We start from the raw sequence: 15,000 nt of genomic DNA, 5'->3' as shown, positions 1-15,000 counted from the left end.
CCTTGTCCAGGCACATCGGCCAGAAATGTTACATTTACATTTATTCACTTAGCAGACACTTTTCATCCAAAGTGACTTACATGTCAATTCTATTACAAGGGACAACCTGGAGCAACTTGAGGTTAAGTGCCTTGCTCAAGGGCACAACGGTGGAAGCCGGGAATTTAACCCACAACCTTTCAGGCTACTGCATGCTAGCCCAGCTCCTTAACCACTACGCTACCACTGCCCCAAGAAACAACCTGTGGCAGGCATGCTCTTGAAAAAGAAACAAATGCCTTCCAGGGCCAGGTGTGTGTCTGACTCTGCTGAGTGTACAGTATGCCTGTGCTGCTCTGAGTGAGCACAAGGCGAGGTGATGTGTGTGTGTTGGGGGATCTTTAACTTTTGGCAGTGGCTATACCTGAGGGCACTGTGGTAGGTTACAGCTCTTACATAAACGGCGGGCCGGAGCCCTCTGCCCTATTAAACGCATGTAATAATAGCTGTGTAGGACAGCCTCTGTCAAATATTAGAAGTGTTTACAGAGGCTGTGCAGGCAGACTGGGGGGGCGGGGGGGGGGGGGGGCAGTGTGGAGTCAGGTGAGGTGAGCGAGATACAGCCAGAGGACGCGGGGAGAAGGGGGGGGGGGGGCTGGGCACGGGAGGCCTGCAATGCTGTGTTTTATGTAACAGATCAATGAAGCTTTCAGTAGGCTGCTCCATTCATTGCAGTGGTCAAACAATGTGCTCCCCGAACATGTTGGACTGAGCACTCTCGTAAGCTGCTCTCATTGGAGGCCTCAATTCTTGAACTGGCTAAAAATGTTAAACCCAAGCTTGGCAGTGAAGGCAAAGGCCAGGTTGAGCCAATGGCCCACCCTGAGAAACCGCCCTATTATGAGTTGCATGGCTGAATGTAGTTATTGTATTCTAGTGGGTGTGCTGTGCTTAGCAACACGAATATCTAGTTGAGAGGCAGCCTGCATAACTGTGCATTCAGCAGGATCTATTATGACTGGACGGCAAGACCTGCTTTCATCATACTTCTTTTCTTTGGCACAAAAAAAGCAGGCCATATTTTTGTAAAAAAAAAAAAAAATACACACATACATACACACAGAGATCCTGAGAAAGAGAGAGAGAGAAAGAAAGAGATGAGGGGACAGAAAGAGAGCACAGTGAGAGAGAGAGACAGAGATATAGAGAGAGAGACAGAGAGAGAGAGAGAGAGAGAGAGATCACCTACCTGCTGCCTTTGGTGTCATATTGTCTCATGTTCTTGATGAAGTGCACCTTCCTCATCGGGCGAGGCTTTGGAGAGCCAGACAGATTGCGGGACCTAGGCGCAAACAGAGGGAACAGGAGCCAAGAGAGAGTGGCAGTGGAAGAACAGATTAGATAGAGATAGAGAGAGAGAGAGGGAGAGAGAGATAGAACATTAAATCAACTTGCCTGTCATCTTAAAGGACAGATTTGTATCTCATCCAGTTCTTCTCATTTATACCGCTGACACAGTCAGATGTAGGGAGTGTAGATCTTATCTGATTTAACACACCTGATGCACCTTTTAGATATAACTGTATTTTCCACTCCACAAAACCAGCACAATCTAGTGTCCTTGAGACAAAGGTGTGCTGGTCTTAACTGTCCCTGTGTGCACTCCAAATAAATCCCACAATTCCTTTCTGCAGACGGTGATATATCAATACTGCTGACATTCACACTTACAGTATAATGGGTGTGTCCTTAGAGCCGCTCGTAGACTAGCAGCAGCATAATGAAGGGAAGTGGCCTAAGAGGCATGTGCAGGTAAAACCTCCTCAACCCATTCCGAAATGCCAGTGACCTTCATTAAAATGAAATGGGCTATTCTTGAGGGACCTTCACAGGCCCACCGTACTGTCAGCGCCAACACAAACAGCACACCAGAGAGAAAGAAAGGTACCCGAGTGTCACACCTGTCAGGTTGTTTTGATTGGCTGTGCTGAGAATGCACATGTGTGTGCTTGCATGTACTGTACACTGCATGTGTGTGTGTGTGTGTGTGTGTATGTGTGTGTGTGTGTGTCCTGGGTGGTGTCCACAAGGCCGTTTCAGGACTTCAGTGACTTACATATATATGCATACATCACTACTGCATTATTTATATGCATGCTCTCTCTCTCTCTCTCTCTCACACACACACACAGACACACACACATGATACTACTCGTTGACATGTAAAAGCAATCCAGTGTGACGGGCTCTACTAGGAGCCTCGGTCATTACTACTGGAGAGATGCTCACAGTTTCTCCCTCCCTATGGGCAGAGCTCATTAACGCTTGTGAAACCGTTTCCCTTCCTCATTCATTATGGCTCAAAGAGAGGGTCCTCCGTAGAGAGATACGGTGGAGAAGAAGTGAACGAAGAAGAACCTTGATGATTTTTTTTATTCTCAAATCTTTTGACTTTCCTCTAGCTGAGACTACACATGTATTTCTCTTTTCAAGCCTCTGAAAGCTGACCTCTAGTTGAAGACTGTGCTGTAATCTGACAGTGTGTGTATGCGTGTGTGGAACACTGTGTGCGCACCACCACTGCTTAAAGGGTCACACCAAGTTCTTATTTCCTTCGACTTAAATACACACTCCATCCTTTATGTAAAGTTGTACCCTGACCCAGATTTCTGTTTCGCCCGCGCTTAAGCTGTGGCGATTTTGCATAGGCAAAAGAGAGATTGTGGCAGAGAGGACAAGATGGTGTTTCCTGTGTGACATTGCACACATGTGTATGTGTGTGTGTGTGTGTGTGTGTGTGTGTGTGTGTGTGTGTGTGTGTGTGTGTAGGTGTATATGTGTGTTTTCTTCCGCCTTCTTTACATCTGAGGACTGCTCTAAAACATTCAGTGCAATTTCACTTCTGTGGAGCGTACTTGTGTCATTGGCAGTGACGTCACTCTCAGCTCACGGCTGGGTTGCATAAGACGACAGTGTGTTTGGGCGTCTGTGTGTGTGTGTGAATATTTGGGAAACAGCCTGCGTAAGAGAGAAAAAATATGAGAGAGAGGGAGAGGGGGGGGAGGATTTGGGTGTGGGAGTGGATAGAAAGTGACCGTCTGTTTAGAGCGAGTGCTGTTACACAAGCAGGCCGATAAGCATGTAACCCCCCACCTCAGCCTCCATCTGCCCCTGTGTTTGGGGAGATTGACCTAATAACACTCCACTCACTGGGATTATCAGTGCAGGTATATGTGTGTGTGTGTGTGTGTGTGTGTATGTGTGTGTGTACTCTCCAGATTTGCTATCATCAGCAGTAGTAATATCATCTGGGGACCTTGCATGTTACATCACTCCTTCAGCATCTTTGCTGATTTCTTGCTCTCAAAATGTCTGTTGCTCCATTTCTTGGTCGCCGGCCTGAAATGCCTTTGATCAAAGGATGAAGGGAAAAGCCTGAGGGGCTCAAAGGTCGGAGGGCTACAGCTGTGCATTAGCTGACTGAGATGGGCCGAGTTGAGAATTTTTACATAGCCATCAGGACTCCATCCCTGCAGGGTCATGACTCCAGCACAAGAGGGTTGTCAGATTGGGTTTCTGGAACGAGCCTCCACCACACACACACACCAGTTTCATAACCACGAAACGAACATGGATGCTCCAAGCCACAAGCGTGACCCTGCATTCGCAACCATACACCACAAATGCGCGGCATGGCAGACCCAAATATTTCTAGAAATATCTAAGCATTTGACTTATTCTAGCTTCTCCCTTTTCCAATAAAATTAGCTTTACATTCATGAGATTTGGTGAGCAGAAGAATGTGTTCCTCTTAAGCAATCCCCGCTAAGCTGGAACGCTGAGCCAATCCGTCCATCCACTGAAGGGCATTCTGTCCTTTGGCCAAGCAAAAGAATCACGGAAAACTGTGGTATGCAGGCATACCTGACTAAGACCAAAAATGGAATGTGTGTGTGTGTGTCAAATTATGACGCGTTATCATTTGTGAGATAGAACAATGGTGATGCCTTTTTGCTTGAATTGTGGCTTCATCTTTAAGAACAGGATCAAACTGGTGCAATAGCAGCATATCAGTCTAGTGTGAGTGGAACTTCCATAATAAAACAAAAAATCCCTCTCTTTCTTTTTTTTGGCACTGTTCTCATTTTTTGCCCATTACAAAACAGCCATGTGGCAGATTGCTACTAGATAAACATCAAACAAGAATGAAAGAGGAGATTACTGTAGACTCAGCATTAAGACCCAGCAGTGACTGTGGGACACCAGATGTACATGTGTTTGTCTGTCTGTGTGTGTGTGTGTGTGTGTGTGTGTGTGTGTGTGTGTGTGTTTGTGTGTGTGTGAGAGTTAGAGAGAGAGAGAGAGTGTGTGTGAGAGAGAGAGAGAGAGAGAGAGAGTGTGTGTCTTCGCATTCCACACTCTTTTCTTGGGCTGGTACACTCTGCCTCCCCTAATCTCTGGTACAGAGCAGCACAGATCTCCAAAGCTAAGGATCAGTGGTTGATCTGGGCTCAAAGCTGTCATGCTGACCGCCACTCATTCAGATTGAGGTACGCGGGCAGGCAAGCAGGCCGCTGACACGTCAATGGGCCATTTGGCAAAAAAAAAAAGGTTGTTTAATCCCGACCTTCACTTCGCTGGGGGACAGACCGAGGCATAAGCGCACCTCTTCCAACTCTTCCATTAAAGGAGCTGTGAATGTCACTGTGTCATAAAAAAGTACTAGGTTAGCTGTGCTCAGACACAGGTGTACTGGGGCACTGGCCAGCTAATCTGTTCTTAATTAATGCAGGGGCTAAAAAGGTTGCTAAAAGAGGAAGGTCGTCATGATGTAGCACGTTCAAGATTAACAGGGTGCCATAAGGATGTCCACTTTGGTGTTACCAGATTTGGGCTGGTGTGTACTGTCCCTCCCTAAATAGACACAATGGACTGTTTGACCATTTAAATGCTTAAAATGTAATGCATGCATACCGTGACACTATCCTTCAGAAAGAACTCATGGAAGTCTGCATAAATCCACAAGCCACATTTTCTTTGACTTGTTAATGGATACATCTGGGGTGGGTCTCAAAGTGTTTTCACTGATGCACATGTTGGTATGTAAAGGGACATAGTTTAGAGTATAAAAGAGTAGTTGGAAAGAATCTTCACACTTGAGTGGAGTTTTGTTAATAACCTAACCCTCAAAAATCCAACCTCACATTATGGACCTTTCTGCCTGAAGGCAGTATCATACTCACTATAGGCATGGAGAAGCCTCAGGCTTGTCTGCACTGCAGGAAGATATAATGTCATTACGGCAGGTGCAATGCCAAGAGGGACCAAGGCAGAGGGTGGCCTCAAGCTCTGGGATAAAGACGCTGCCAAGAGCCGTTAAATTACTGCCAGGTTTCAGTTCTCTTATTGCAGTCCCCCTCCGCTATGGTGCTGAGGAAAGAGCATATCATCTGCAAGTATAAGGCCATTTAGAAAATGACGCTGGAAAATTGAGAGGTTCTGGGTCACTGGGCCGTAGGAGACCTCACTGGTGGCCTCACATGTGAACTTGACCTTTCTAGGCAAATGATAGCGCTGATGCGATCATTGAATTAGGTGTGACGCAAAGGCCATTTAGGGAAGTACTAGGGCCTGCAAACAGCAGAGAGAGATGTTATCTTCTCCTGGGGAGATGGAGGGTGGGGCTAGTTTTTAAGTGCACCGCTCCCCTGCCAAATTAGATACAGTACGTCGGTCACAAATGACTTAAGCCAATCCTCATTTTTTGCAGCCACGCTCCCCAGTAACGTATGTGTGCACCATAATCATTCCTCTTAGGCCAAACCTCATGGTTTTCATGTTTTTAATTATTGAGGGCTCTTTTCTCATTTCCTGTAAAGCTAATAGCTAGAGAACTGTCTCTGGAATTGTTGGTCCTGGGTTTTGCGGGAGCTCCTTAAACATATAAAGCCCTTCCTTGCCATAATGTTTGCCCTTTTGGCCTGGTGCCACAATTCATTGCATGACTGTTTCTGGTTGTAAGGGCATTTTCAAAACCAACATTGTTGTAAACAAGGTTGTGTAACAGCCAGAAAGCAAAACAAAGAGAAAGAACAGAAGATTTCAAAAGCATGTGATGTCATTTGATTTGAAAATGCAGTCCATTATTCCAGCAGCCACAGACACAACAATGAGGAACATGCATGCAAACATGTCAATAGAGGGCAGTTTGTCAAGAACAACAATGTTTTTTCTTCCTCAAAGCTACATTACTTTTATGTTCTTATTAGCCATCACAGGAGGGGAGGGAGTGGGGAGTCTTGCTAAACAAATATAGGCTCAGTTGAATCTATTTCCCCATGGCATTTGAAACAAACTCCTGTCACAATCTCTCTCTAATATCTCACCTCATGAGGAAAAAATGTCTGTCTGGAGTGATTGAGAGGCACATGCATCTACATTAGTTGGTGACAAATCAAGTTAATAGTAATTCTGCTGCATGTCTAGCTTGGAACAGCATAATATGATTTGCAGCTCCTACCCAAACTAATACTTTCAGTGTGTGTGTGTGTGTGTGTGTGTGTGTGTGTGTGTTTGTAACCTGCGTTGTGTTAAACCGCGCGGCTCAGCCCTGCACACACCCAGACTCGAACATGCAAACAGCAGTACCTCGCATCAGAAGTCGAGTGTGCTAGCAATCGAGCTAAAAGCCCTGGCTGCTAGCTCTCTTGCCAGGTTTACCAACGTACATACTGCAGAGCTAAGGACCAGTTGGCACACTTGTATGTGTGTGTGTTCATGTACGTGTGTGTGTATGTGTGTGTGTGTATGTGTGTGTGTGCGCGTGTATTTTTATGCCCAGTGTGCTATTTGCACAGGAGGGATGGGTGGGTCATGCATGTCAGCTTAAGAACCAGCAACCTCAGGGGAGCAGTTCTCAGCTCCATCTATTGTCAACACTAGTGATACGAGCTGAAGGTCTGACTGATTTGAGATAAGGGGAATGGCATGCCATGAATGTGGGTGCAGGACAAGCGAGTATGTGTGTGGAAAGGATTCAGCCAGGTTAGATGGCTTGCTAATGTCTTGAGAATGCAATAGGATTCAGTGACCCCGATACATTTCCATATGATAGTTTATCATTTATTAGCACCCAGCAGTGCCCAGGTGAGAAAGAGGAAAGTATGGTTACTCAGGTGCTGGAGATCCAGCTATTGTCAAACAGGCTGTTATAATAGCAGCACAGATAGCTTTGACATAGGCAGGGAATTTGAATCTTTGAATTTCCCCTTGGGGATCAATAAAGTATCTATCTACCTATCTATCTATCTATCTATCTATTTGGGAAAAGGGCAGTGGTTTCAGTTCCGCTGCCAGAATACACACACAGATAAATAAACACTCCCACACAAGAATGTCCATGTTAAGGCAAACGTATACAGGAGTGATGTCATCAAAATCCCAGAGAAACATGGAAGTTAACGGTACGGAATTGTGTGTGTTAATGTGTTGTGGTGTGTGTATATGTGTGTGTGTGTGTGTGTGTGTGTGTGTGTGTCTGTGTGTCTGTTTGAGTGAAAGTGTGAGAGGGAGAATCCTAATATCGACATAAAAATAGAAACGTTATAATAACGTTATTAAAAAATAACAACCTATGGAGACCCTGAGGATGAACAGCTCAGGGATATAATAAATATAATGAAAAGTTGAACATACAAACAACCTTCTATGCTTTAACAGCCCAGCTGGGAAAACAAAAGACCTCTGGTTCATTTAGTACCTTAAACCAGATGTATCAAACCCTTCCCTTTGTTAACAAGCCTGTCAGCTCTACTCCACCCTTCTTATCTCCTCCTGGCTATCGATAAAATGTGCCTCTGAAGGATCTAAGGGTCCAAGAATAGTTAAACTTGAAAAAGGGAATGAGTGACTATGCCACAGTGTTGGAAGTGTAGTAGAAAAAGCAAAGGAGTGCCTAAAAGTGGATATTCAGAAGCCTGATAATGAAAACAAAGTAAATGAAAACAAAGTTTCATTTCAATATCTACTTTGATAAATAAAGAACAATTGGTTTTGTACCAACTTTACACGGCGTTCTTGCGAAATGTTTGGCAAAGTTGTTACAAGCACTGACATTTAGAGTTCACTTCTACTTAAAATGCTACACCAAGGTAAGAATTTGGAGAGAGGAGAAAGTTTCATTTCAATATCTACTTTGTGCCTATTTTACGACAGCCCACCATTTTCACCAAGTTAAGGCTATGGTGTATGGCTCTATAACATAACATTGCATCATATTTTGCATATAGCACAATGTAATTTGAATACTGTATGTGCTTCGTTCATTTAAAAATTGAGCAATAGTGTCTGAAGCACAAGTGAGAAGTGTATTTCCAAATGTGGTGTTTAATGAGGCATGTTTGGAATTCACACAATTTGATTTAAATTCTATAATCTCTCTACTACGGCCTACAATTGTAGCTAGTAGGCCCTATTGCAAAATAATTATTTCAAACGTGTTAAGACTGGTACTCAATTGCAATATTTTAAAGCTGATTATGCCACTGCATGCGAAGGTGTTTGGATTTCGCAATAAACCGCTTACGTTATTCCTGTGTGTTGTGCTGAAAAACTAGGCCTAATTTGTCAATTCTTGTGACGGCAACGCGTTTGCTGTGAGTCAGATGTCATTTAGTTCCACTCTTGTATCCGCCCACAGTCACCGTTGTAGTGTGACAGCATGCTGGAAGAAGGGTGTGTATCCTGAAACTTAGTATAGCCTATCAACAGCAGGTCTGATCAGCTCCACAGTATGTTCTTCCCAAGACTGATAAGTGTTCATACTTAAACAAACGCACAGAACACAGTATAAATAACAATCTGTAGTTAATAAAAGAGTGGGAAACGTCAATTGACAGAACTGAGTGACTACAAAAGCGGAAGTAAGTCACTCGTTTTTGGTGAATTCATCCGCGAAGCCACCCAAGAACAGTCTTTTTTTTTTACCTTTTAACTGAGGATTAATTTGGTTGCTTAACTCTTCAGATAACCAGCTTGCTGCTTGTGATTGTGAGCAAGAAGCACAAGAAAGATAAGCAATTATGACGTTCTGGAAGATAGTTGAGTTTCTCGCAATTATGCTACATTATTGTAGGATATATTGAAATTAGTATAGTGCAGTAGCCTACAGTATAGGCAGACTATACAGACTTATCTAGTTCCATTGACAATGGTTAACATGGAAAATAAACAATATGACTTAAATTTGCCGTTGTCCTCCACAGCATTTCGTCAGATAACAGGTGAACTGTTTATCACTCACCTTGGCCGAGAATCTGAAGACACAGAGTTGCAGCTATGAACAGAGTGTAATGTTGGCGACTTTCGAGGTCCGAGAGGAGTCGGCTGAAGACTGGCTGGAGAAAGAAGATTCCCCTGTGAGGAGAAAGACCCTCTTCCCCTCTCCAGAAATACCTCGGTGGTCCCAGCATCATTGCACCCAGAGTCCGAAGGCAACACCAGAAGAGGGACGTTGATGACCCCAAGTCTCGGCACGGAACTGACAGCCCCACAGCTAACTGAGGCTGAAAGATTATGAAAGGTCCCACAACTACTCGTCGCAGGTGACAGCCGGGCTGCATTTGTTGATCCATTGTCGATACCTAGGAATTCGCTGTCCCTGTGGCTCAGCTGGTTGGCATTGTTAACATGCTGTACGGGCCGTCCGTCCAAAGAAATGTTACTAAGGAACAGCAAGGCTGCCTGTCGCCTGCGCGAATCCCGACTTCTCCTCAGGTGCTCTTTCTGCGGTTTACTGCTACTACTGCCCAACGCACAGTGCGCACTGCAGGCAGCAGCCGCCATTCTCAAGTAAACGGTACTAGGCTACACTCAAAGCATTTTACCCGGCTCAAGACAGCTGCTCACGCCCACTAAAGACCCATTGGTCTGCAGCGTGACGGTATGTTAAGTACCAGGCGCATAGAAGAATTTCATTGGCCTCTGCCTTCATCAGTACAGGGTTTAATACTTCTACAGGCGGACAAAGCTGCAGGTTTTGTTTAGTCCTGTCTAATTCACCTTGCCTAGTTGTGTTCATCTCCCTGAAAAATAACACTGCCGCCATGAAACCATTTTATAATCAAATTCATAGGCTACAGAATATCTTACAAAATAGCACTGTGTGTGTACAGAGCAGGGTAGGCCTACATTACAGAATTCCTTAAAGCCTACTGTAAAATATATATATATAAAAAATATGTCATTTTTATATGGATAATAATTAGGCTATTCTATAACGAAAGTTACTGTTAACCACTTTCAGGGAGCTGAAGTTATGGCAGCAGGTAGGCCTAGGCAACAAACTTCAGACATTGACAGGAATCTCACCCCTACCTTGAATGTGTTTTGAACACAGAAAATGAGTAGTTTTGAGCCAAGATTCTAGAGTGCCACACTCTACGATATTTGGTTTTGAGTTCTAATGAAAAGGCCAAGAAGCAAACAGATTTCTACATCATGTTGTTTATTCGGTGAAACCCACAGTATATCCTACAGTAGTCAGTGAAACAACTTGAGGTCTTCAACTGTTTAAATAATCTTTACCTGTTTTTCATCTATCTATTGCTATCACAGAGAAAAAAAAGCTGCATTTCATCTTTCTATAAAATTCGCTCCTCCATGATTTATTATGGCTAATAAGGCTGTAATGACAACTGTATCACCCAGTGTATAACCCATTCACATACTGGTAATACACCTCTAAAATCTGACCCTCCCTACTGCAATCTATGACCACAGCAATGTATCAGTTCTTTGCATTTCCCTCCATGCGTGACACATACTTTTTTTTACAATTTTTCAATGAATGCACTTTTTGCTTTCAATTAAAGCATGAGCTTTGCAAACATTTTTAGCTGATTCGAGTGGCGATATTTACTGACGACTGTAATACTTTGGCAGCTGGCGGTGCATAGCAAACCCTCTTATTTGGCCTGGCTGGCTGGCTGGCACACTTATCCCTGACTGACTGCACTGCTCCAACTGATATCTGCTGACTTGACTTCTGTGTTAGAGCCTCCCTTCTTACAGAAGCTAAAAATGGCTGCAGGGCTTTTAATGACATTGTGTGTTATCATTCCATGACGAATGTTTATGCTTGTTATCTTTTTGCTGTTCTGAGAGTATTTTTGTTTTATGATGTTACATAAACAGTGACGTCATGTAATTTTTTTTTTTTGTGATACATAAACTCGGGATGAGAGACACCCCCCCCCCCCCTCTCTCTCTCACACGTTCTTCGTGATTACATAAGAAACGGTCAGAGTCAGAGCTGTAGGTGCCCTTTGCTGGCCCCTAGGGACTTGTGCAGTCATCCGTGTGCCTCATCTGGCTGGCAGAGACTGGAGGGGTGAGAGAGAGGCAGGGGCCTGTGGGAAGGTCACGGTGCCACCACAGCGCATGCTGGCTGAGCTGCCCTATTTCATAACACATTTCCCCCAGGGAGGGCAATTTATGCTCAGCAGGCTGGGCCGACCATCCCCATGCCACTCCCGATTACAGTGCATCCACGATGACCCAGCTCTCTTGCTCCCTTTCCCTCTCTCGCTCTCTCGCTCCCTTTCCCTCTCTCGCTCTCTCGCTCCCTTTCCCTCTCTCGCTCTCTCGCTGCCTCTCCCTCTCTCGCTCTATTTTCTGCTATCTCTCTTCCCTCGTCTCCTCCTCTCCACATCTTCTTCTCTTTTGCACTTTCACTCCATCCCACCTAAACTGTGCCCTTTGCTATTATACCCTGTTTAAATTCCTTTAGGACAAAGACACCATTTCTTCTAATTTCACAGCCTTTCTCATTCATTCTGATGCTTTCTCTCCAATTATTTTGGCGTTTACAACATCAGACTCCATGATGTGTAGATCAACTTGTATGCAAATCGAATGGAAATGACTGGATGCAAAGGATGCAAAAGGCCCATTTATCATCAACAGTTCTGGGCTGTAGTCCACAGAGTGCCTGCGTTTATAAATTACTTGTTAAAACACTGTTTTTTACTACAGGCTTGAGGTTCGCAGAGCTAAAGCGGATTCGTTTCACTGTGGGATGAGTGCTGCTTTGACTCTGTGTCAAAACAGCTCCTCTTTCATAGAGTTATCTCCATGCGGATGCTTTTGATCTCTCTTGCTCTGCCTTCTATTCTCTGTCTGCATCATACACAAACCCACACACAGACACAGACACACAGACACACACACACACACAAACCCACACACACACACACACACACACACACACACACACACACACACACACACACACAAACCCACACACAGACACACACACACACACATATACACACACACACACAAACCCACAGACAGACAGACACACACATATACAGACTCTCTCTCTCTGTCTCTCTCTCTCTTTCACTCTCTCCCACATACACACTCACACTCACACACACACACACACACACACACACACACACACACACACACACACACACACACACACACACACACATACACACACACACAAACAAAGCAGCTCCCATCTCGCTCACAGGTAATAATCCTCCTCCTCTATGTCCCCATCTCCCTCCTCAAACCCCAGGGCCTCGATGTCGTGCGTGATGTCACTGATCCGCCGGTTGAAGTCCTGCGAGCCGGATGGGAGGGACCAGCTGTCGTAACCACGGACAGCCGTCGCCGAGGTGCTGCTCATGCTGCGCTTGATGCGCCCAAAGCTGTCTGTGAGGATCCCGCCCTCCCGGATTCCGATGCCTTCCAGAAAGCTCTCGAAGACTCCCACGTCCTTGTCTGGGATGAATGGCCGCATACCTGGGCGTATAGAGGGGAAGGGGGGGGGGGGGGTGCGTGAGAGTGTCACAACTGGCACATAAAACAGAACTTTCTACTGCCTGTCCTGGCCGTGCTGAACAGTCATTGCGGATCAAACGTCTGCCTTTGTGTGCCAGCCATTGAGGGGCTTATGAGAAGAGGAGCCAGGACAGAGTGAATGAGTTTGTTTTTCTGAGATGAATTACTGTGGAATCTGTATTCTTCTCGCAGAGACCACAAAACAGCAGGAGTAGAACTTGAGGATGTGCGCACACATACACACTCACACACAAACACGGATGGATAGACTGACACACACACACACACACACAAACAAAGGCACATGCATATGCATGCACACACACACACACACACACACACACACACACACACACACACACACACTGCATAAACGAGGTTGAATCAATGACATTAGCTCATTATTTGTTTACCTCAACAGACTCATCTATCTATCCAGGGAAAAGCCTGAGGAGAATAAAGACATTACTACACTCCATTTAGTGTCTCTGTTCAGGATTTGACAGCACACACACAAATGTGAGTGTGATTGAATGAAAGTCTGCGTGACTGGGTGTGTGTGTGTGTGTGTGTGTGTGCGCACATATTTTTGCATTCCAAACCTTTTTCTACTTTGCTTTCTGGTCTACACTTTGTTGCCAGTGATGCATGCCAACAGTGTCGACTAGTGTGAAGAATTAGCCAGCACCAACAGCCACAAATGTGCATTTCTATCAGGTCAGATGGAGAAGTGTGTTCATGCGCTCTCCACACTTTGTCTTAATGTCTTTGGCAGCACCTTTTGGAGCAATAGATCCTTGTCCATACCTTTCATTAGTTACACGGGATTAGGACAGGTGGTCATGCATATTCATATTCATATTTACTTCTGTGCACCATGAGTAAGCTTTCATTTTTATCTCTTTAACAGACCAGCGATGAGTGCCAATCACTCATAGTCCACTCCATGCACAATGCCAGGCCTAATTGCTGATGAATATTCATAGGACATAAAGCCACATAACAATTCACCACGTTTACTGACAAAGGCCTACGGAAGACACCAAAGCAGACCATAGGGAGAGAGGTAATGGAGGCTTGTGATCTGATGTGCTGCAAGGCTAGATGGGTTAGAAGTTAGAATGATTCGAAAGGCTCTGGGGCTCATAGTGATCAACATTATTATCATTATTATTATTATCATTATTATAGAATTCTAGAATTTCTTGAAGCGCCCTGGCCTGTGATTGGACAGCTCACCGAGCAGCAGGAACTTGCGGGTGTCCCCGTAGAGCTGCAGCAGGTCGGAGCAGAACTCGTCGATGGGGGCGCCCATCCGGTACTCGCGGAGCAGCACGGCGAAGCGCTGGATTTCCTGGGGACTCAGCCTGTTCCGGAGCTGTGAAGCACAGAGGAGCGCGAGCACAGGGGACCGCGTCAGACACACAAACCGAGAACTTGGACACAAGTTTGTATGCACAGATGGACCGAGACATTTGGCCAACAACAAACTAACAAGGGTCATAATTTAGCATTCAGTGATTTGCCAATGGAGATAGTGACGAATGTTGACATTGCTAATCTCTGTCCTCTCCATCTGGTATGAGTAAGGCACCCTCAAGGAAACGTCTTATAATACTCTTATGAATTAGCATACATTCTTGTATGAGTTGTGTATGTTGCATTGTCTGTACTGTCTGTGCTGCACTGTCTGTACTGTCTGTGCTGTCAGTCCTGAGCCTTACACTAAACCAAATTCCAGGTGATGTTTTGTCGTATTGGCAGTAAAGCATTGACTTGACTGACTTGATTTGACTAGACATGACACAACTCACTGTCTAACTGACACTTAACCATTAAGTTTTGTGCTCTTGTGTTGGGATACAGAAGCAAGCAGACTAGATAAGTAAACTTAAAACCACTGAACCACTACAGGTTAATTTTTGGTGAAAGAAAAGACTGGATGGGATGTCATTGAAGAACCATGGAAAAGATTGGATGGGATGTTATTGAAGAACCATGCCTTTTGCCAGCACAGAAAAAAATCATCTAAACAGTTGGGTCTAGATGGCAACAGGCAACCAACCATCAAAAGCCCATCCCCAAGTTGATGTACCTGTCACATCAACCAAACCCCCATGCCACTCTTTAACACAACGCATCACAGCTGTGACACCCACAACAAGG

At 44.9% G+C, this 15,000-nt stretch overlaps 2 protein-coding genes across 2 annotated transcripts in view; both read right to left on the bottom strand.

The window, feature by feature from the left end:
• cables2b (Cdk5 and Abl enzyme substrate 2b) overlaps positions 1–9,822 on the bottom strand; it is a 32,050-nt gene extending 22,228 nt beyond the window's left edge. Inside the window, exons 1-2 of the mRNA XM_076276515.1 lie at positions 9,281–9,822; positions 1,229–1,321 (exon numbers count right to left, since the gene is read on the bottom strand). Of these exons, the coding sequence (XP_076132630.1) occupies positions 1,229–1,321; positions 9,281–9,822 (635 nt within the window). The remainder of the gene's footprint in view (positions 1–1,228; positions 1,322–9,280) is intronic.
• Positions 9,823–10,464: 642 nt separating this feature from the next.
• The window catches only part of ccm2l (CCM2 like scaffold protein), a 14,336-nt gene continuing 9,800 nt past the window's right edge, over positions 10,465–15,000 (bottom strand). The window contains exons 9-10 of the mRNA XM_076276514.1: positions 14,074–14,212; positions 10,465–12,795 (exon numbers count right to left, since the gene is read on the bottom strand). Of these exons, the coding sequence (XP_076132629.1) occupies positions 12,515–12,795; positions 14,074–14,212 (420 nt within the window). The 3' untranslated portion in view covers positions 10,465–12,514. The remainder of the gene's footprint in view (positions 12,796–14,073; positions 14,213–15,000) is intronic.

This window comes from Alosa pseudoharengus, unplaced genomic scaffold (genome assembly GCF_046254945.1).
Source record: "Alosa pseudoharengus isolate Yale_2024_CS ecotype anadromous, Long Island Sound unplaced genomic scaffold, YU_APseudo_1.1 YU_APseudo_1.1_scf_9, whole genome shotgun sequence".
Classification (NCBI taxonomy): Eukaryota; Metazoa; Chordata; class Actinopteri; order Clupeiformes; family Clupeidae; genus Alosa; species Alosa pseudoharengus.
This window is presented reverse-complemented; position numbering and strand designations above follow the sequence as displayed.